At 36.7% G+C, this 22,190-nt stretch overlaps 1 protein-coding gene across 7 annotated transcripts in view; it reads left to right on the top strand.

Moving 5' to 3' along the window:
• The first annotated feature begins 14,518 nt into the window (after positions 1 to 14,518).
• The window catches only part of RRAGB (Ras related GTP binding B), a 51,411-nt gene continuing 43,739 nt past the window's right edge, over positions 14,519 to 22,190 (top strand). For 2 of the 7 annotated variants that reach the window (XM_081221489.1, XM_081221488.1), the window contains exons 1-3: positions 14,673 to 15,320; positions 16,145 to 16,178; positions 18,921 to 19,020. In XM_081221489.1, coding sequence (XP_081077615.1) covers positions 15,229 to 15,320; positions 16,145 to 16,178; positions 18,921 to 19,020 — 226 coding nt within the window. In that variant the 5' untranslated portion in view covers positions 14,673 to 15,228. Of the gene's footprint in view, positions 14,604 to 14,658; positions 15,321 to 16,144; positions 16,179 to 18,920; positions 19,021 to 22,190 lie in introns of those variants that run through there. The other 5 variants (XM_081221493.1, XM_081221492.1, XM_081221494.1 and 2 more) reach the window with 5 other exon arrangements.

Raw genomic sequence — 22,190 nt, 5'->3', positions numbered from 1 at the left:
AAAAACTACAAATAGAACTACCATATGACCCAGCAATCCCACTACTGGGCATATACCCTGAGAAAACCATAATTCAAAAAGAGACATGTACCAAAATGTTCATAGCAGCCCCATTTACAATAGCCCGGAAATGGAAACCACCTAAGTGTCCATCATCGGATGAATGGATAAAGAAGATGTGGCACATATATACAATGGAATATTACTCAGCCATAAAAAGAAATGAAATTGAGCTATTTGTAATGAGGTGGATAGACCTAGAGTCTGTCATACAGAGTGAAGTAAGTCAGAAAGAGAAAGACAAATACTGTATGCTAACACATATATATGGAATTTAAGAAAAAAAAATGTCATGAAGTACATAGGGGTAAGACAGGAATAAATACACAGACCTACTTGAGAATGGACTTGAGGATATGGGGAGGGGGAAGGGTAAGCTGTGACAAAGTGAAAGAGCGGCATGGACATATATACACTACCAAACGTAAGGTAGATAGCTAGTGGGAAGCAGCCGCATAGCACAGGGAGATCAGCTCGGTGCTTTGTGACCGCCTGGCGGGGTGGGATAGGGAGTGTGGGAGGGAGACGCAAAAGGGAGGGGATATGGAAACATATGTATATGTATAACTGATTAAATTTGTTATAAAGTAAAAAATTTTTTAAAAAATAAATAAATAAATAAAAACTTTAATCAAAAAAAAAAGAATGCATAAGCAGTTTCAATATATTTGCATATAAAAATTTTTCTATACTAAATGTGCATTTACTTTGAAAATTCACAATAAACTATACTATTACTGCCAAAAAAAAAAAAAAAAGATGGGCTTAATTGATATTTATAGGACATTCCATCCAAAAATAACAGAATACACTTCCTTCTCAAGTGCTCATTGAACATTCTTCAGGATAGATTATATCTTGGGTCACAAATCAACCTTTGGTAAATTTAACAAAATTGAAATCATATCAAGTATCTTTTCTGACCACAAGTCTATGAGACTAGATATCAATTACATGAACAAAAAAAATCTAAAAAATACAAACACATGGAAACTAAAGAATACACTACTAAATAAACAAAAGATCACTGAAGACAACAAAGAGGAAATTAAAGAATACCTAAAAAAAAAAGACAAGAAAAACATGATGACCCAAAACCTATGGGATGCAGCAAAAGCAGTTCTAAGAGGGAAGTTTATAGCAATAAAATCCTACCTCAAGAAACAAGAAACATTTCAAATAAACAACCTAACCTTACACCTAAAGCAATTAGAGAAAGAAGAACAAAAAATCCCCAAAGTTAGCAGAAGGGAAGAAATCATGCATGTCAGATTAGAAATAAATGAAAAAGAAATGAAGGAAACAATAGCAAAGATCAATAAAACTAAAAGCTGTTTCTTTGAGAAGATAAACAAAATTGATAAACCATTAGCCAGACTCATCTTGAAAAAAAGGAAGAAGACTCAAATCAATAGAATTATAAATGAAAACTGAGAATTAACAACTGACACTGCAGAAATACAAAGGATCATTAGAGATTACTACAAGCAACTGTATGGCAATAAGATGGACAACCTGGAAGAAATGGAAAAATTCTTAAAAAAGCACAACCTTCCGAGACTGAACCATGAAGAAACAGAAAATATAATCAGACCAATCACAAGCACTGAAATTGAGACTGTGATTAAAAATCTTCCAACAAACAAAGACCCAGGGCCAGATGGCTTCCCCGGCAAATTGTATCAAACATTCAGAGAAGAGCTAACACCTATCCTTCTCAAACTCTTCCAAAATATAGCAGATGGAGGAACACTCCCCAACTCATTCTACGAAGACACCATCACGCTGATACCAAAACCAGACAAAGATGTCACAAAGAAAGAAAACGACAGGCCAATAACACTGATGAACATAGATGCAAAATCCTCAACAAAATACTAGCAAACTGAATCCAGCAGAACATTAAAAGGATCATACACCATGATCAAGTGGGGTTTATCTCAGGAATCCTCGGATTCTTTAATATACGCAAATCAATCAATGTGGTAAACATATTGACATCTTGAAGGAGAAAAATGATATGATCATCTCAATCAATGCAGAAAAAGCTTTTGACAAAATTCCACACCCATTTATGATAAAAACCCTCCAGAAAGTAGGAAAAGAGAGAACTTACCTCAACATAATAAAGGCCACATATGACAAACCCACAGCCAACATCATTCTCCATGGTGAAAAACAGAAACCATTTCATCTAAGATCAGGAACAAGACAAGGGTGCCCACTCTAACCACTATTATTCAACACAGTTTTGGAAGTTCTAGCCATAGCAATCAGAGAAGAAAAAGAAATAAAAGGAATCCAAATTGGAAAAGGAGAAGTATAACTGTCACTGTTTGCAGATGACATGATACTATACATAGAGAATCCTAAAGATGCTACCAGAAAGCTGCTGGAGCTAATCAATGAAGTTGGTAAAGTAGCAGGATACCAAATTAATGAACAGAAATCTCTTGCATTCCTATACACTAATGATGAAAAAATCTGAAAGAGAAATTAAAGTTACACTCCCATTTACCATTGCAGCTAAAAGAGTAAAATACCTAGGAATAAATCTACATAAGGAGACAAATGACCTGTATGCAGAAAACTATGACAATGATGAAAGAAATTAAAGTTGATACAAATAATTGGAGTAATATAGCATGTTATTAGATTGGAAGAATCAACATTGGGAAAATGACTATACTACCCAAAGCAGTCTACAGATTCAATAGAGTCAATATCAAATTACCAAGGGCGTTTTTCCCAGAACTAGAACAAAAAATTACACAATTTCTATGGAAACACAAAAGACCCCAAATAGCCAAAGCAATCTTGAGAAAGAAAAGGAGAGCTGGAGGAATTAGCCTCCCAGACTTCAGACTATACTACTACGGTATAGTAATCAAGATAGTATGGTTCTAGCACAAAAACAAAAATGTAGATCAATGCAACAGGACAGGAAGCCCAGAGATAAACCCACGCACATATGGTCACCTTATTTTTTGATAATGGATGTAAGAATATACAATGGAGAAAAGACAGCCTCTTCAATAAGTGGTGCTGGGAAAACTGGACAGCTACATGTAAAAGAATAAAATTAGAACACTCCCTAACACCATACACAAAAATAAACTCAAAATGGATTAAAGACCTAAATGTAAGGCCAGACACTCTAAAACTCATAGAGGAAAACATAGGCAGAACACTCTATGACATAAATCACAGCAAGATCCTTTTTGACTCACCCCCTAGAGAAATGGAAATAAAAACAAAAATAAACAAATGGGACCTAATGAAACTTAAAAGCTTTTGCACAGCAAAGGAAAACGTAAACAAGCTGAAAAGAAAACCCTCAGAATGGGAGAAAATATTTGCAAATGAAACAAGTGACAAAGGATTAATCTCCAAAATATATAACAGCTCATGTAGTTCAATATCAAAAAAACAAAGAATCCAATCCGAGAGTGGGCAGAAGACTTAAATAGACATTCCTCCAAAGAAGATATACAGATTGCCAACAAACACATGAAAGGATGTTCAACATCGCTAATCATTAGAGAAATGTAAATCAAAACTACAATGAAGTATCATGTCACAACAGTCAGAATGGCCATCATCAAAAAATCTACCACCAATAAATGCTGGAGAGGGTTTGGAGAAAAGGTAACCCTCTTGCACTGTTGTTTGGAATGTAAATTGATGCAGCCACTATGGAGAACAGTATGAAAGTCCCTTAAAAACTAAAAATAGAACTACCATATGACCCAGCAATCCCAGTACTGGGCATATCGCCTGAGAAAACCATAATTCAGAAAGAGTCATGTACCACAATGTTCATTGCAGCTCTATTTACAATAGGCAGGACTTAGAAGCAAGTTAAGTGTCCTTCGACAGATGAATGGATAATGAAGATGTGGCACATATATACAATGGCATATTACTCAGCCATAAGAAGAAACGAAATTGAGTTATTTGTAGTGAGGTGGATCGACCTAGTGTCTGTCGTACAGAGTGAAGTAAGTCAGTAAGAGAAAAGCAAATAACCTATGCTCACACATATGTATGGAATCTAAAAAAAAAAAAGAAATAAAAGGTTCTGAAGAACCTAGGGGCAGGACAGGAATAAAGACACAGAGATAGAGAATGGACTTGAGGACAAGGGAAGGGGAATGGTAAGCTGGGACAAAGTGAGAGAGTGACATGGACATATATATTGGAAAGCAGCCATATTGCACAGGGAGATCAGCTCAGTGCTTTGTGACTACTTAGAGGGGTGGGATACGGAGGGTGGGAGGGAGATGCAAGAGGGTGGAGATATTGGGATATATGTATATGTATAGCTTATTCACTTTTTTATAAAGCAGAAACTAACACACCATTGTAAAGCTATATACTCCAATAAAGATGTTAAGAAAAATAATTCTGAGGTCTAAGTGTTTCTTCAGGTGTTTATTTCCTTATGAAATCTCCCATGTCACATAAAACATATTAAATTTCATGCTTTTCCTTTGCTAGTCTGTAATTGTTAATTTAATATTCAGATCCAGCCATGGTCCCTGAGAGGGTTAAGAAAAACCTTTTCCTCTCTATAACAACATGTACTTGGATCTTGTTTTTTGATCCATTCTGAAAACCTGTGCCTTCTTGCTTGATTTATACCATCAACTTTTTTTTTCAAAGGCACAGAATGTATGAGATGTAACGTATTTATTATAAAATGTGCAATATTCTCTTTTTAAAATTTATTAATTTTATTTATTTTTAGCTGTATTGGGTCTTCGTTGCTCTACGTGGGCTTTCTCTAGTTGCAGTGAGTGGGGTTACTCTTTGTTGTGGTGCTCGGGCTTCTCATTGTGGTGGCTTCTCTTGTTGTGGAGCAGGGGCCCTAGGCATGCGGGCTTCAGTAGCTGTGGTGTGTGGGCTCACTAGTTGTGGCTCAAGGGCTCTAGAGCACAGGATCAGTAGTTGTAGTGCACAGGCTTAGTTGCTCCGTGGCATGTGGGATCTTCCCGGACCAGGGATCAAACCCGTGTCCCCTGCGTTGGCACGTGGATTCTTAACCACTGTGCCACCAGGGAAGCCCTATACCATCAACTTGAAAAGTGATTATTGATATACTGGATTAAGATCTACCATACGTTTTACTGTTTTCTACTTATTGCCCTTGTTCTTCTTTCCTATTTTTGTTTTCCACTCTTTTTCTGCCATTTGTGGTTTTAATTCATTCCATGTTCTCTCCTTTCTTTGCATATTAAGTTTATTTCTTTTAAAATTTATTTTAGTGGTGACCTAGATTTTGCAATATACTTTTACTACTAATCCAATTTCACTTTTAAATAACACTATACTACTTCACGGTATAGTAGTACAAGTACCTTATAATAACAAAATTCTCCTAATTCTTTTCTTCCATTCTTTGTCTCATTGCTGTTATTCATTTCTTTTATATATGTTATAATCATCAAATATATTACTGCTATTATTATTTTGAAAGAATGCTATCTAGCAAATCAGTTAGAGTAAGAAAAATAAATTCTCACTTATTCTTTCTTTAATGTTCTTCCCTTCTTTATCTATATCTCAGTTCCTGAACTATATCATTTTTCTTCTCTTTGAAGATCTTCTTTTAACAATTCTTGCAATGCAGATCTACTGGTCACAAATTTCCTCTGATTTTTGTTTGTCTCAAAAGTCTTTATTTCTCCTTCATTTTGAAGAATAATTTTGTAGGGTACAGAGTTCTAGGTTGGTGGGTTTTCTTCTCTCAACATTTGAACTATTTCACTCCACTCTCTTCTTGCTTGCAGGTTTCTGAGGAGATGTGAATTGTAATTCTTAACAGTTCTCTTCTATAGATAAGTTGTGTGGGGGTGTTTGGCTTCTTTCGAAATTTTTTTCTTTATCCTTGATTTTTATGTAATTTAAAAATGATATACTTAGCAGTAGACTTTTTTTTTCTTTTCTTGGCCTTTATCCTGCTTGGTGCTCTTTGATCTTCCTGAATTTGTGAGTTGGTGTCTGACATGAAGTTAGGAAAAATTCTCGGTCGTTATTGCTTCGAATATTGCTTCCTCTTCTTTCTCTTTTTCTTCTCCTTCTGATATTCCCATTATCATATATTACCCCTTTTGTAGTTATCGCACAGTCCTTGGATATTATTGTTATTCTTTTAGTCTTTTTTTCGCTTTGCTTTTCAGCTTTGGAAGTTTCTTTTTACATATCCTCCAGGTAAGAGATTCTTTCCTCAGCCATGTCTACTCTACTAATGAGTGCAAACAAGGCGTTCTTCATTTCTGTTACAGTGCCTTTGATCTCAAGCCTTTTTTTAGTCTTCATTAAAAATTTCCATCTCTTTGCTTAGATCACGTATCTGTTATTGCATATTATCTATTTTTCCATTAGAGCTCTTAGTATATTAATCATAGTTATTTTAAATTCACAGTTGAGTAGTTCAAAAATTTCCCTCATGTAGGCAAGGCGCTGATGAAACTCCAGTAGGTTATGCTCTAGTAAAATAGATTCTCCTGATGAGAGGCCTTGTTAAGAAGGACAGAAAGTTCTAGTTTATTTCAAAATGGTTACTTTTCCTCTCCCACTGCCAGTAGAAGGAGATATTCACTGTGAGGACCTGGTAGAACTCCTGGGGATAAAACTCACAAAAGTGTGGAGCCTCCCACTATGACTAGGCTGTTTTGGAGTTTTTAACTTTCAGATTTGTCCACACTGAGCCTCCAGCAAATTGTCAATTAAAATTCAGGTTTACCTACCCTGGTGGCAATTCCCACAGAGGTCTCTGTGTGGGTTTCTGCTCTGGAGAGTTATCATTCTCTGTATCCATCCATCTCTCTCTACAATTTTAATGGAAGCAGTTTGCCCTGTGACTTCATTGTCTCTGATGAATCCAAGAAGTCTTGTTGGTTTTTCAGTTTGCTCAACCTTTTACTTGTTGTTAGCATTGTGTAGCAACTCATAAGCTCCTTACGTGCTGGGCAGGAAACCAGAAGTCCCTCCATTAGACTTTCATTCATCAAATATTTAAGTCTAGTTAACTGAAAGATTATTTCCTGATATTTCAAGCAAAGGAGTGGGAATGCAGAAGAAAGAGCTGCCCACAGGATGTAGGAATAAGCTCATGGGACTCTGGGCAGTAACAGCGAGCTATGGGAACAGAGGAAGAAGGGAAGTTTGGAGGAGAAGAAAGGCAGGGAAGTTATGAGGGACACTTTGGAATTGGAGACCCATGGGTGTGGTTGAGGATAAGGTGACTAGAATGAACTTAGGGAATAAAAGGAAACACATCTTATTGGATCTAGGGGCACTATATTACTTTTTCTTGCTGAGATGGATGGTTAAAAACATATGGGGTGGTGTCTGGACAGATGGAATGCTGATATGTTTGTATGTGTATATAAGTGTGTATGAGTATAGTGAAGCTGAGGTGTTAGATATAAGCATCTGACAGGAAGTGGTACCTGAAATAAAGGAATGTTTGTACCTCTAGCGTCTAACACAGTTCCTGGCACTGTTCAATAAATATTTGTTTCACGAACACATGAATAACTCCACAGAGCTTAATCAACACCTTTGGAAAAGAACCTATAATAAAAAGTCTAAAACTTAACTTGACATAAATAAAAAGTAACCTTCATCTCCTATCTATGTAAGACTCTTTAATGAAAATGTAAAAGTAAGTACCAATGATACTTGGGTGAAAACCAGAATCTTAACTTCTAGACCGTATAGGAATGCATTGTATCAACAGTCTTATTTATTCTCTGGAATCAACTCTTAATTTGGTTTAGTTCCTCAATCTTTTTCAAATCCCTTTCTTCCACTCCCATCTTCCTACCTCTATTCCTCTTCTTTTCTCTTCTCCCTTCTTCTCTCTTCCTTCCCTTTTCCCATCTCCCAACTTCTTCCCCTTTTCTTCTTCATCCCTTCTCCATTTCTTCACCTTTTACACATGGAACTTGAGTGAGGTAGTGAGAATGGGCAAAAGTGTGATGGTTTGGAGAAGGAAATGGAGACTAGCAACAGGGAGACAGTGACTTTCTATAAAAGAGTGGTTTAAGGGAGCAATGTGGCTGGTGAACCCTGGTGTTAGTAGGGGTTGAAGGATATATTGAAAGCTGCCTTTACATAACAAGCACATATTATTACACTGAATGCTTTTTGAAGGGTGAGATGATTGATGAAGATTATTCCACCCACTCCAAACTCCTTTGAAACTGCCACTGTAGGAAAATCACTTATGAGGCTATTGCAATTATCCAGGGCAGATATTATAACAGCTGGGACAAAAGCAGCAGCAGTAAGTATAGGGAGGAGCATAGAGATTGTAGAAAATGGACTAATGAGAACTGCAGAAGTCTCAGCACATAACTCTGTCCAAACCCCTGCATCAAGAGACTTGCCAAGCCCCTAGGATGACCCCCAATTCCCAATTAACCCCACCCCTACCCTCATTAAAAAGCCTGCTTGAGAAATCTCAACACTGCAAGGAGAATTTACGGTTTGGTCCAGCCTGATGACAGGACACTGACCTACTTTTTTCAGAGCATTTAATCAAAAGAGCTTACAACTGTGAATATGTATCCGCTACAACTCAGAATTGTCTTTCTCAAGGATCTGAGAGCCATTCCTTTGAAATATAATCATCAGGAAGGATAGGTGAGGGAGATTAAGAGGTACAAACTTCCAGTTGCCAACAAATGAGTCATGGGTATGAAATGTACAGTGTGGGGAATATAGCCAATAACTATGTAAAATCTTTGTATGGTGACATACAAAGATTTGTATGGACTTCCCATGGAGATCATTTTAAAATACACAGAAATAGCGAATTGCTATGTTGTGTAACAGAAACTAACATAGTCTTGTAGGTCAATTATACTTAAAAAACAGCAACCTAAATGTCCATTAATAGATGGATGGATAAAGAAGATGTGGTACCTATATACAATGGAATATTACTCAGCCATTAAAAGGAATGAAATTGGGTCATTTGTAGAGACGTGGATGGACCTGGAGACTGTCTTACAGAGTGAAGTCAGTCAGAAAGAGAAAAACAAATATCGTATATTAACACATATATGTGGAATCTGGAAAAATGGCACAGATGAACTTATTTGCAAAGCAGAAGTAGAGACACAGACGTAGAGAACAAACATATGGACACCAAGGGGGGAAAGGCAGGGTGGGATGAATTGGGAGATCAGGATTGACATATATACACTGCTATGTATAAAATAGATAACTAATGAGAACCTGCTGTATAACACAGGGAACTCTACTCAGTGTTCTGTGGTGACCTAAATGGGAAGGAAATCCAAAAAAGAGGGGATATATGTATACGTATAGCTGATTCACTTAGCTGTACAGCAGAAACTAACACAACATTGTAAAGCAACTATACCCCAACAAATAAATAAATAAAGTAAGTAAGTCAACTGATTAGGAATGATAATTACATCTGCAAAACTCCCTTCAGAGCAACAACTGAAGATTCGTTTGACTGGGAGAAGCTGTGTGGGTGTGCGTGCGTGTGCCCACGGCTACTTTCATTCTTTAAACCATTGCAAAAGAATATTTTTTGAACTGTCCTTTATTCCCCATTCAGGCACATACTAGAAAGAATTCTTGGGAGCATAGTTTAGCCTAGAGAAATTGACACACTGCAAAGTTATTATCGACCCTCAATTTGGGATGTGTCTCTCCTATCTATCCTGCATCTATCAATCTCCCTTCAGCTTCTGTTCTGAAGAGGATATACAGGCTCTTACTACCAAGTATATTTTGCTTCTTCCAGAGTATGAGCGATAGCAGGAATGTCATGAATTTGAAGGATAACAAGTGGTCAGATATGGCAAGGAGCATATTGTGCATAGTTCTCAGTAATAAACAAAACAGAAAATGTTTAACATTTCATTTTGAGTGGAATCTTATATCTTACCTCTCTAAATTTATCCCCTGGCATGCTTGTTGCTTACTGTCTTGCTGCCAAACTGAAAGCACTTGTCTGTTTTCCACCTGTGGGGAGGCCTTTGCCCATTCTATTCCCCTGGCCTGGCATGCTAGCTACAGAATTTCACGGGACTTTCTCCATTGGTTCATTCAGGTCTGATCTATGATCACATCCTTGTTGGTCACTCTTTATGTCTTCATACTACTTCACTGTTATTTATTTGTAGAACTAATTACTACTTTAAATTTCATTATATGTTGGCTTACTTCATTATTTTCTGCTCTCCCTACTTCATTATTTTCTGCTCTCCCTCTACAATTAAAGCTTCTTGAAAGTGGGAGATGTCTCTCTTTAGTTCAACATTGTATGTCTAGCAATCAGAACTTTACTTAGCACTGTCAGTAGAATGTGCTTCATTCTGAGGTTTAGCTTAAATGAATGAGTGATTGAAAGTTCTCAAACATTAATGGAAGAATTCCTAGGCATTTATGTATCTTAATATGGAATAGATAACTTAAAATTTTTCAATGAATAATATTTCACTAATGTTAATAAGACAATCAAAGGCAGTTTTTTAATATTAAAAAGACAAGTTTCACAGCTAATTATATTTTGAAAAGTTTTTTGAATATAGAATGATTATTTACTTATTATTGGGAATTTTTAGTATCCTAAATAGTAACTCTGAGTTGGAAAATTTCAGAGAGACCCAAGTTGGATCATAGTTCCATCACTTCTCAACTATGGCACTGTGAGCGAAATTAGCCTCAGGTTTTATTGTCTTTCAAGTGGAGATAATATTGGACACATATTTTAATGAGGAATACATGAGGTCCATATACAGTAAATCCTCAATGAATGCTATCTATTCATTTCTTATCAATTGTAATATAGATAGATTTTCACAAAGAAGTTACATATAATCTTATTTAATAATTAGTATTTAGAACAGGCTATAAAATATGGATAACAGCATCCTTTCATTGCATTGAATATTTAATTTTAAATGATATGCCTAATTTTATTTTTTATTAAAACACTTTGCATGGCACAACCATGAGAATGGCTAAATTAAAAGAAATGTCAGATAAAAAATAAGTGTCACTGCCAAATATCAAGAATATGAAGCTAACTAGATATTCATCCAGAGGCCATATGTCCCATCTTGCTGTGATACTCTAGGGTGACACCTGTTGTTATGGTATAAGTAATAGCATCTCCTTTCATTCTCTAAAGTATATTCGTCCGGCTTGTGAAGTTTATTGTTGACTTAATTGAAATAAACAACATGAAGGTTGGGAAGAGAGACCTAACTATAGATATTTCAGAGATTAAAAAAAAGATTAAAAGGATATTATGGACAATTGCATACCTGTGTATTAGAGAACTTAGATGAAATAGATATATTCATTTTAAAGCAATATGTTAAAATTGACAACTATATATATAAAACTTTATAAATGTAAAACCTATAACTATATATATAATGTATATTATATATACACATATGTAATATATATAGTATATATATAAAATTTGAATAGTCTTAAAAATCATTAGAGAAGTTGAATGTGTTAAACATCTTCTGACAAAGAAAATACCTGAAATGGTAATATCCGAGAATAAATAATCCAATTTTAATATAATCCTCACAGAGAGAGAAAAAGAAATAATCTCTCAATCTTCATGAGACAAACATAACTCTAATAATAACATTAGATAAGGATAATCTAAAACAACAAAAAAAGAGAAACTTAAAAAGCACCCTTACTTGAGAACATAGGTACACAGTCCTAAGCAAAATATTGGCAAAGCAAATATAAATATTTTTCTTCATAAAAAATCAAAAGGGGTGATCAAATGGACATATATAACACATAACTCCCCCCAAATAGAAGAATACACATTTTTGTCAATAACAAATTGCTTATCTCCAGTCTGAGTCTTTCCTCTTAGATAAAATCCACAAATTAAACTCTTCATTAGAGTGATCTGATTGGATAAAACTGTAAGCCCATCAAATTCAAAATTTCCATAACTGCATTTATCAGACGATAATTAATAAATCTTTCCCACATCCTCTTTTTTCCTACATCAACCACTTCACCAAGCAAGAACTCTTGAAGTCATCATAAAATACTTGTATCCCTAGGCCAGAGACTTCCAGTTGGTTACTGAGTCCTGCCAGTTCTATTGTTGACATGGCTCCATCTGCAGTGGTAATACCTCAATAGGACCCTCGTTATTACCATGTAGACCAGCGTTCCCCAACCTTTTTGGCACTGGGGGTTGGGGACCCCTGATGTAGACCACTGCAGCCACCTTTGATGTCATCATCCTCTTACCCATTTTACCCAGTCTTGAAACTCCTGCAGATTTATCTCTTTAAATTGTGAATCTGATCATTGCTGTCTACTTAAAACCTTTTTGTGTTTTTCTATCCTCTTCAGTATTAAAATCTAATGTCAACAATATTTAGTGGGTTTCTGGCCCCTGACTTCTAGATATGTTACCATATTCCTATACACTATGCTCTACTCATACTAAATTACTTGCAACACATAAAAATAGCATATTAATTTGTTTCTTTGCTTTTGCAAATACTTCTTCTTTTGCTTGTAAAATTCTTTTTTCTTTCTTAAATGGTTGATCCATATTTTCTTCAAAGAAGCCAATCACAGGAATCATCTACTTCGAGATTCTTCCCAACTATTTTTACGTTTCTCTTGAAACCTCCTTTCCCCCTTTTCCATTCGTACTGTACTTAGCACACTATAGTTTAATTTTCTTTTTATTTATTTTTTCCTATCTAGACTGAAAGCTTCTTGAAAGAAGGGATCATGGCTTGATCTCTGTGTTCACAGTGCCTAGCATATGCACTCAATGAAGATTTGTTGAATAAGTGACAAATGAATATAAAGAAGTAGAATATGAAAGCATATGTACTAGTATACATATGTACACTCAAAATTTTGAAAGTGATTCTTTCTGTTTTGACTAAATATGAGATAATTTTTCCTTTTAGTACCCTCCTTAGTTTGTATTTTGAGAAATAATGTGTACATATGCAGTTCTTAAGGTGGAAAAATCATTAATATAAATTCACTGTTGAATGAGTTAAACAAACAAACTCAGCAAAAAAGATCAGATTTGTGGTTACAGAGGCCAGGCGAGGCAGGAAGTGGGGGGAGGAGGAATTGGATGAAGGCTGTCAAAACGTACAAACGTCCAGTTATAAGACAAGTAAATACTAAGGATGTAATGTACAACATGATAAATATAATTAACACTGCTGTCATACTTGAAAGTTGTTAAGAGAGTAAATTTTAAGAGTTCTCATCAAAAGAAAAAAATTTTTTTCTATTTCTTTAATTTGGTATCTATATGAGATGAAGGATGTTCACTAAACTTATTGTGATAATCATTTCATGATGTATGTAAGTCAAATCATTATGCTGTACACCTTAAAGTTATACAGTGCTGTGTGCCAATTACATCTCAATAAAACGGGAAGAAAAAAAATAATAAAATGACTTCCTGGTTTGGGACTCAGGGTCTTTCACCACACAGGGAAAATTAGAACAGGAGCTGGTTTGTGGTCGGGTGGTAGAGAGGAGGAAGAAGATTTAGCAAGTGATAGGGCCAAGGAATCATGGTCAGAATACAATGAATTTTTCTTGAGGCATATCAGTTGTGGTAAGAAAGGATCATATAGGAGGGTAAATGGGGACGTCTGGGGGCAAGACAGCACCCCATTTTTGTCCAGTTTCCCTTTCTTTCCTTCCGTCCTTCCTCCTCTCCCTCCAGTCCTTCTTTCCTTTCTTTTCAAGGAATATGTACATGTGGTTTAAATACATAAATATATAAGTATATATATATCACATATATATGTGGTTTAAATATATATATATATCACAAAAGAGAATAAGATGAAAAGCAACAGTCCCCTCACTTCCTATCTCCTGCCCCTCTCCAGAAGCAACCCCTTTAAACTACTTCAGCCGTTTTATCTTGTAGTCTCTGTATCTAAATACAGTATGTATATGCCTACCAGTAGTCCTTCAATCATCAACTCTAGATTTTGTCTATTGACTTTTACTATGGTGTATGATAATTCATTTCCCTTTCAGTTTTAAAGTGGGGAGATAAGTCCTAAATTTCCTGATGAATCCCTGATTCCAGCAATAATTACTTTTATTGAGCACTACGTGAAAGACACAGTTGTAATCACTTTGGATGTATTAACTCATTTAATTACAAGCTCAGTTACAAGGACGGGGCTAATAACAAAAACAGGAAAACAAAGACTTAAGAAAACAGGGAGAAAAAAAGACAATGCTAGGCCTTCCCCACTGAAAAACGTTAAGGGTGAATGAAATAGCAGTTAGAAAAAAAAAAAAAAAAAAGGCCAGCTTTGAGGCACTAAAATTGCAACCGGCTCCTTTAATTCCCCGCGGCAGGCGGGGCGTGGCACCAGGTGGCCTACAATGAACGCCCCTTCAAGCTGGCAGCGCCCTACCAAGCCTGTGGCTTTGTAAGAGCCCGGGCCACGTGACGGCGACAGGCGGCGCTCTTTCTCCGCGCAATCTCTATGGTATTCTTCTCAGCCCACCCGCCCCTAGGGAAGCGGCAGTCACGTGACAAGCTCCGGGTTTACGGCAGGTGTCCACGTGATCCTGGCCTGCAGTAGGGTGGCTGCGGTGAGGTACCTGCGCTCCTGAAGGGTGGGCGGTTAGGTCGTAGCCACCGCAACCTCCGGCGGACTCTCCCGAGCGGCCAGGCTCGGGAAAAACGAGCCGACTGAGGCATTCATCGCTTAGTGCCTACGGCACGGGTCTGTTCTTTATGCCACCTCCGCCTTCCTCGTCCCCACCTCTTTGCGGGTGAAGTCCCCTTTGGGTTTCGAGACCTTGGGGCCTGAGGCCCAAACGCGAAACGAACCCCCCCCCCATCCCTCTTTCCTTCTCATCCTCCATCTCTTCCTTTGCATCACCGAATCACTTAGCCGTTGAGCTGGTCAGCTCGGCGGTGCCTTGAGGCCAAGTTCGAGGCGGTAAAGGTAACGGTGGGGAAAGCAGCCCCCCAGTGGACAAAGGTGGAGGCAAGACTAGAGCAGGCCTAAGGGCCGCAGGCAAGGAGAATAGGCGGCTGAGGGGGTGAACAGGAAAAAAAAAAGAGTACTGCGGATTTAGAAGGGACTGGAAAGGACTTGTTGCACGATGGAAGAATCTGACTCTGAGAAAAAGATGGAGAAAGAGAATCTGGGGACGAGAATGGATCCTCCCATAGGGGAACCGGAAGGATCGCTTGGGTGGGTGAAGGGTATTAAGTCAAAGCTGGAAGGGAGGGGGCAGGGGGGACGTTCTAACTGAAGAGAGTATTGTGAATTAGAATACCCCGCCTATGATAAATTCTTTCGATTTATCAGTAAGGTTGCTTTTGGTGATTGGATAAACTAGCAAGAGGTCTGGTTGCTAACTGGGGAGAAACAATCCTTAGGACAGGCCTGATATCACTCCGGGGAGGGGGGAGTGTTCTAATTGAGGAGGCAGTTCTGAATTGCTTTGAATTGTCAATAAAGGAGATTTTACGTCATCATGTTGACGATAAGAAGACTAGGAAGAGGGTTGGCTTTTCCTGGGCAGAGATCAGTGGCTCGAGAGTGCTTTCTGTGCCGGTTTATACCTGAATTTGAGAATTTATATACTTTGTGCCTGTGATGAGTGAAATATGACTTGGAAGGACACCTGAAGGACTTAAGATTTTTAGAAATATGCTGACTTTGAAAAACAGGATATTCAAATATGACAATATTGTTTGATTTATTAAAGCATTTGTAAATATTGCTTTGATAAATTTTTTAAGGTGATAAAATATTGAATCTTGAATTTTAATGGCTCATTTATATTCCTAAATAAATCTTCCAGGAGCTATTTCCTGAGCACATAATTAGGGTAGAGGGAGCATAAACCCACTTTTATAATTTAGGAAAATGAGGGCCTCTACCTAACTGAGGTCCCCCACACAGCTGTACTCAGCTGTTGTACTAAATGTGCTCTTTTGCACCTCTACGTTAATTCCAATTTCTAAGGCAACTGGATCATGGAAACTCTGTCTTTTGGTTTATATCTGCAGGTGGGTGCTACCAAATACAGCCATGAAGAAAAAGGTAAGATGTGTTAGGTACATCAAAAACATGAAGGTAAAGGTAAGAAGTTACTGTTCAGGAAGCATATTTGTGGTCATATCTCTGGTCATCTGTGGTCATATCTGTGGTCATCTTTCCTTGACTGTTGTAGGAACCTTCTACATGCTCTCCCTGACTCTTGTCCCCTTCTTTGCTATCAGATTTAATTTTTCTAATATAGAAATCTAAGTAAGTCATTCACATACTTAAGAACTTTTTGTAACTTCCTGAAGCCCATAGAATACAATCCAAAAGCTTTCATCTCATAGAATGCCCTTTAAAAATCTATTCCTGACTAAACCATCAGCCACACCTTTGCACCCTATCATAGCCACGCAGAATCTGTTTTTCTCCAAGTTTACAAATTAATTTGCATTTTGTGCAAGCCATACACACACACTGCACAGGCCTCTGCCTGCACATTTATGTTGAACCCAACTCAAATGTTATCACTATTAGGTTTCATGTGAGTTCTCCAAATGGAATTGGACACTCCTTCCCTTGTTCTCTTATGGTACTGTGCCTCACCTTTGGGTTTAAGAAGAATCGATAAGGGCACAGTTCTAGAGTAAGTTTCTGAATCTTTTGGGCTTTCAGTTTCTCCATTTATAAAATGGTGATAATAAGGTTACCTGTCTCATAGAATTATTATGAAGTTTTTAAACAAGCAAATGCAGGTAGAGCACTTAGATTAGTACTTAATACAGTTAGCCTTGGTAAGTCTTTCATAAGCTATTAAAGTAAGATTTCTTAAACAACAAAAGCTCATAAAAAATAATGAAATATTGCCATTTGCAGCAATATGGATGGACCTAGAGAATATTATGCTTAGTCAAATAAGTCAGAGAAAGACAAATGCTATATGATATCTCTTATATATGGAATCTAAAAAATAATACTAATGAATCTATATACACAATAGAAACAGACCCACAGACATAGAAAACAAACTAGTGGTTACAAAGGGGAGAGAGACAAATTAGAGGTATGAGAGTAACAGGCACAAACTACTATACACAAAATACATAAGCAACAAAGATTTACTGTATAGCACAGGGAATTATACCCAATATCTTGTAATAACCTATAATGGAATATAATCTGCCAAAAAAATGAATCACTGTGCTGTACACCTGAAACTAACACAATATTGTAAATCAACTATACTTCAATTAACAAAAAAAAAAGAAACACACTGTATTTAGCCTTAACTTTATCTAATAAGTCAGTTATATAACTTCAGTTTGCTAAGGAAATGTTCTTGATGAGCTGGTCTAAAGTTGCTATCAACAAGGATGCCTAAAAATACCAGAAATTTGTAAATGATAAAGAATAAAAGCAAAACGTTTTTCTAACAACTTTAGACTATCTCCTCAGTAACGTTTCCTTAGTGAGATAAAGTTATATAGCTAAATAGATTAAGCCTGAGTGCAGTACCCTTTTATTAATACTCCCTATATTTGTAATGAGAAATTTTTATAAAATACCTTGGAATTGAAGATAGAACATGTATCCTCTCATTTGAAAATCAAGGTAATTGGAATTATATTTCATAAATTTTGAGTTAGAAAAGACTCTTAGAAGTTACCTCACCCAATTTCCCCTCTACTGCAAGAATCTACAGCATCTTTGATAGGTGTTTTTCTGTCTTTATTAAATGCTGTCATTGACAAGAAGGTGTTTACCTTCACCCTTTCCATTGTTAAAAAATTGCTTGTTTTATACCTTTGTTTTGATAGCTTGCTCATTCTTTTGATGAACATATTTTGAGCATCTGTTATATGTTAGGCACTGAGGACTCAAAGGGGATTTTCCCTGCCATTCAGGCGCTCAGAGTCTTGTGAGAGACCAAAAAAAAAAAAATGGATAACTGCAATGCATTATGGTTTTAGCAGTGTCATAAGAATGTCATGGGAGGACAGAGATGAAATACATCTAAGCCAGCCTAGGGCATTGGGATCAGAGAAGTTCTTGAGATGATTACTGAACCAAGACTTGAAGGGTAAATGGAGCTTAGCTGAAGGAAGAAAAGGGAGTGGAAAGTTACTGGTAGAGAGTTCAGCATGAAAAAAAGACCAGGAGCAATCAAAGGGACTAAAAGCAGTTCAGTTCAGTATGGCTGGACTCGACAAGTTCCAGGCTAGGAGCATCAGAAGATGAGGGCAGAGGAGTAGATAAGCCAGATCAAGGAGGGTCTTATATGTAGTTTAAAGACTTGATCCTGTAGGCGATGGGACACTCTTGAAAAGAAAAGAGTAATTAATGGAACAAAATCATGAGGGTAAGTAAAAGGGATGAAATTAAGGGCAGAGGTGGTCAGGTTGATCCTGAGGAGGAGAAAGAACTTTCAGTTATACTGAAATACCCTGCCAGATAGTTCAGTGCATAAAACATTACATTATGAGAGTTCCTCTCAAGTTGATATTTTGCTAACATAGTACTGAATGCATGATAGTATATATTAATAGCATAATAAATTCACTGTGGTTCTATCACGAAGAGAATGTGTGACTCCTGACAGGTAAGTGGCTGGCCTCTGGAATTCTCGGTACCTCTGCATTCACCACTGGTCAGAGAACTAGTCAGTTACAAGTATCCACTCTAGGTTATTAGTACTGTCACTTCAGTGAAACGTCAAGTGCAAGAGAGAAATAGATCCCTTTAGACTTGATTTGCTCTTGATTGCTGACTTCTTTCCTTTCTTTTTCCCCATTTTGTCCTTAGGTGCTGTTGATGGGTAAAAGTGGGTCTGGTAAGACCAGCATGAGGTCTATTATCTTTGCAAATTATATTGCAAGAGACACACGTCGCCTTGGTGCAACAAGTAAGATGTTTTATCTTATTGTAAAGTCAGGTGATCTTAATAATTCGCATAACACACTTGGTTGCAGTAACTTGGGGATGCAGAGATTGACAGATTTGTTTTTGAGCATGTTTCCTTTTTCTTCATTCCTTTTCAGAAGGATGTGACCTAATTCTGGTTATTACTGCTTGCTCTCTTGGGGAGGTTCTTTCCTTTCTAGGTTGCTTACCAAATAGGATAACCTTGTCCAACTTCGTTTTTAATCCTGCTCTTTCTCAACAAGCATAGGGGTCGTTTTGTTTGTTCATTTTTTAGGAGGGGGAGGGTGTTTGTTTTTAACAGTTATTATATAAACAGAAATTAATTTATAGGCATTAACAAGCATAACATTAAGATTTTGTAAAGCAGTAGTCCTAGTCTTCATTAAAAGGTGAATTGTTGGGTTTGGGAGGCTGTCAGAGGGAGGTTACCCAGATCTGTACTCTGCTACTTCTCTTCCTGGATACATATAGATGTTTTCTTTGGAGTTATAGCTTTGACTTGAGAAATGTTTCCTTGCCCTTTATGGTTTGAATGTTAAATCTTGTTTCTTGGTATAGGCTAGCTGGGCTGCCATGGCTGCCAGTTCAGTGGATCTATGCTCCTGGGAGACCCTTTCTGTCTTTAGGCTCTAACATCTTTTCATTTTGTAGCACCTAAGGATTTCTGGATTCTTCCTTGGTCCTTGGCCTCTAGGTGCCGAAACCATTGCTTTACCTGGCTTTCAAATTTTCCTGATCTGGGTTGCTAGCATCTTGGACACTTTTAGGGACAAGACACCCACTACTTCATAAGGTATCTCTGGTTTCAAGAACAACAAACATTTTTAAAACACCCTATGTTCCAGAACCTAGGATACAAAAGAGAAGGGAACCTCATTTCTGTTCTTAATGTGCTTGGAGTGTAGAATAGACTCTCATAATTAGGGAAGCTTTAATGATTAGAAAGTTATTTCTTAGAGCCCTCAATCTATTTCCATTTATTTCTGTTAGCTGGTACACTTTCTGTTCTCTTGAGCCTCAGTAAATATTTTAGTATGATTAATGTCTCAATCTATCCTAGCCATTCCTTGCCTCCCAAATATTATCTTCCTTAAGTTAAATATCTCCAGTTCCTTCATCTATTCCTCGTTTGACATCATTTTGAAGCATTTTTAAGTACTTGTTAGAATATGTCTATATTTTTTTAGTGATGAGATTTAAATGAAGATGTGGTCTAATCAGAGCAGAGTAGGACTGTTACGTCTCTTGTTCTATAGGCATCACACTACTGTTAGCACAGTCTATCCCCTACTCTCCTGTGGAGCAGCCTTCATCATACTGAGTCATACTAAAAAAAAGAAAATTCCTTTTCACATATATTTTTATTAAAACAACATATCCTCCTTCTGATTCTTGTGAAGTTAATATTTTGAACCTAAGAATAAATGCTTATCTCTGTTAAATTATTCAGTTTTGATTGTTTTATCCCATGAAAGGTTAACTTAAATACAGAACAAGTTACTATCTCACTGGGCCTCAGTTTCCTTATCCATAGAAAAGGGGTTGGATCCTATTTTCATTTTAGCTACTTATTCTCTCATTTGATATGTTAGCTATCCTTCCTAGCTTTGTGCAGTTTGTATACTTGATAAGCATCTCATGTAGTTTTCATCTAAGTTATTTATCAAAAATTTTGGCCAGGATGGGGTCCTATGGCCTGTTGTGTCTCAAGAGACTTCCTTCTAGAAAGTACCTGTCCAAACTTCTCCCTGTTTTGATTTGCTGTATTTTATTTTTTTCTATTTTTCCAAGTTTAATATCTAGACCTAATAATCACATGGTTTCAGTAGATCAGAGGAAGCTAATGTTTATTGTATGGTGTTTTATTTACTTTAGTTCTCATATTAACTTCATTTTAATAGGTGAAGAAAGTATGACTTAGAAGTTAAGGTCACGCAACTCATAAGTGTTAGAGCTAGAATGTCAATCTGTGCTCCTACTGTATTCATTGTTCTACAGCCACAATTCCTGGCAGACTTCTTTCTGTTTATGTTTTAAATTCTGCACATTTCATTGATGTACTTTTTTTCTAGTCCAATTAATATTTTTGTTTTTAGCTAATCAGCAAAGTTGATTTACTACCTAAGTCTGGTGAATAGTCTTAAAACCCAAATTTCAGAGCTAGTCATGCTATTTAATAGTTTTGAAATAATCCAGCAGATTTGTTAAAAAGTTATGAAGAGAATGTTGCAAATTATATGAACCCTGTACATGAAGCAGGCCATTTATTTTAACAATGTTTTTCTGGAGCTTCCTGTGGATGGGACGGGGCTCTTGACCTTAAGAATATCTCAAGTGGGACCTTTATCAATAATACTTTGTTAGTAAGTGCTGTATTTCTTAAAGGTGATAAGAGTATACTTCAAAATATTATGTTGGCCTGATGCTTTAGTGTATCACTAGCTAGTTTGTCATTGCTGAAGAAAGGTCTTGGTTCTACTTGCTAAACTTATAGACTAATTAAAAATACATATAGTGTGTTGATTCTTACTTACTATTCCTTTTTGTGAAGTTACTGATTTTCTTTAAAAGTAGTGAAAGAGTACTTATTCTAAAATATTATATCACCTTGAATGTTTTAGTGTTTCTTTAGTTTGTCATTGCTGAAAAAAGTCCAGGTTAATTTTGTTAAACTTAGAGTGTACTGTGTTTTGAAATTTGAAGTAAGGATACAAAATGGTGGTATTCATTTATCAGGGGGCTGTTAAAATGTGTTTGTTGGAATAGTAAACTTGTCAATAAAAATGTGATTATGAAGTATTTTAGCCTCAAACACTGTTGACGGCTCCAAGATTTCCTGCCTTCTCAAAATTCTCTGATCCCTTGGCTTTTATTTAATGCTTTATTACCCTAGTTTTATTCCTTTATCTTTAACCATCCCTTCCTTTTAAAAAAATGAGTATTTTCTTCTTTCTGCCCCATAAGTGTATGTGATTTCCCAAAGCTCTGTTCTTGGTTCTTTTCAGTTGCTGTTATGATAGCAGGACAGGAAGATTAGGAGAGCCAGAGGGCCCTATAGGAGACCTGAGACTCAAGAGGGAGGCAGAAATTGGGGGTTAGATCATAAAATGCTCTATAAGCCAAGTCAGGTAGTTTAAACTGAGGGTAGAG

This window comes from Mesoplodon bidens, assembly GCF_964165515.1.
Source record: "Mesoplodon bidens genome assembly, chromosome: X".
NCBI classification, from domain to species: domain Eukaryota; kingdom Metazoa; phylum Chordata; class Mammalia; order Artiodactyla; family Ziphiidae; genus Mesoplodon; species Mesoplodon bidens.
This window is presented reverse-complemented; position numbering and strand designations above follow the sequence as displayed.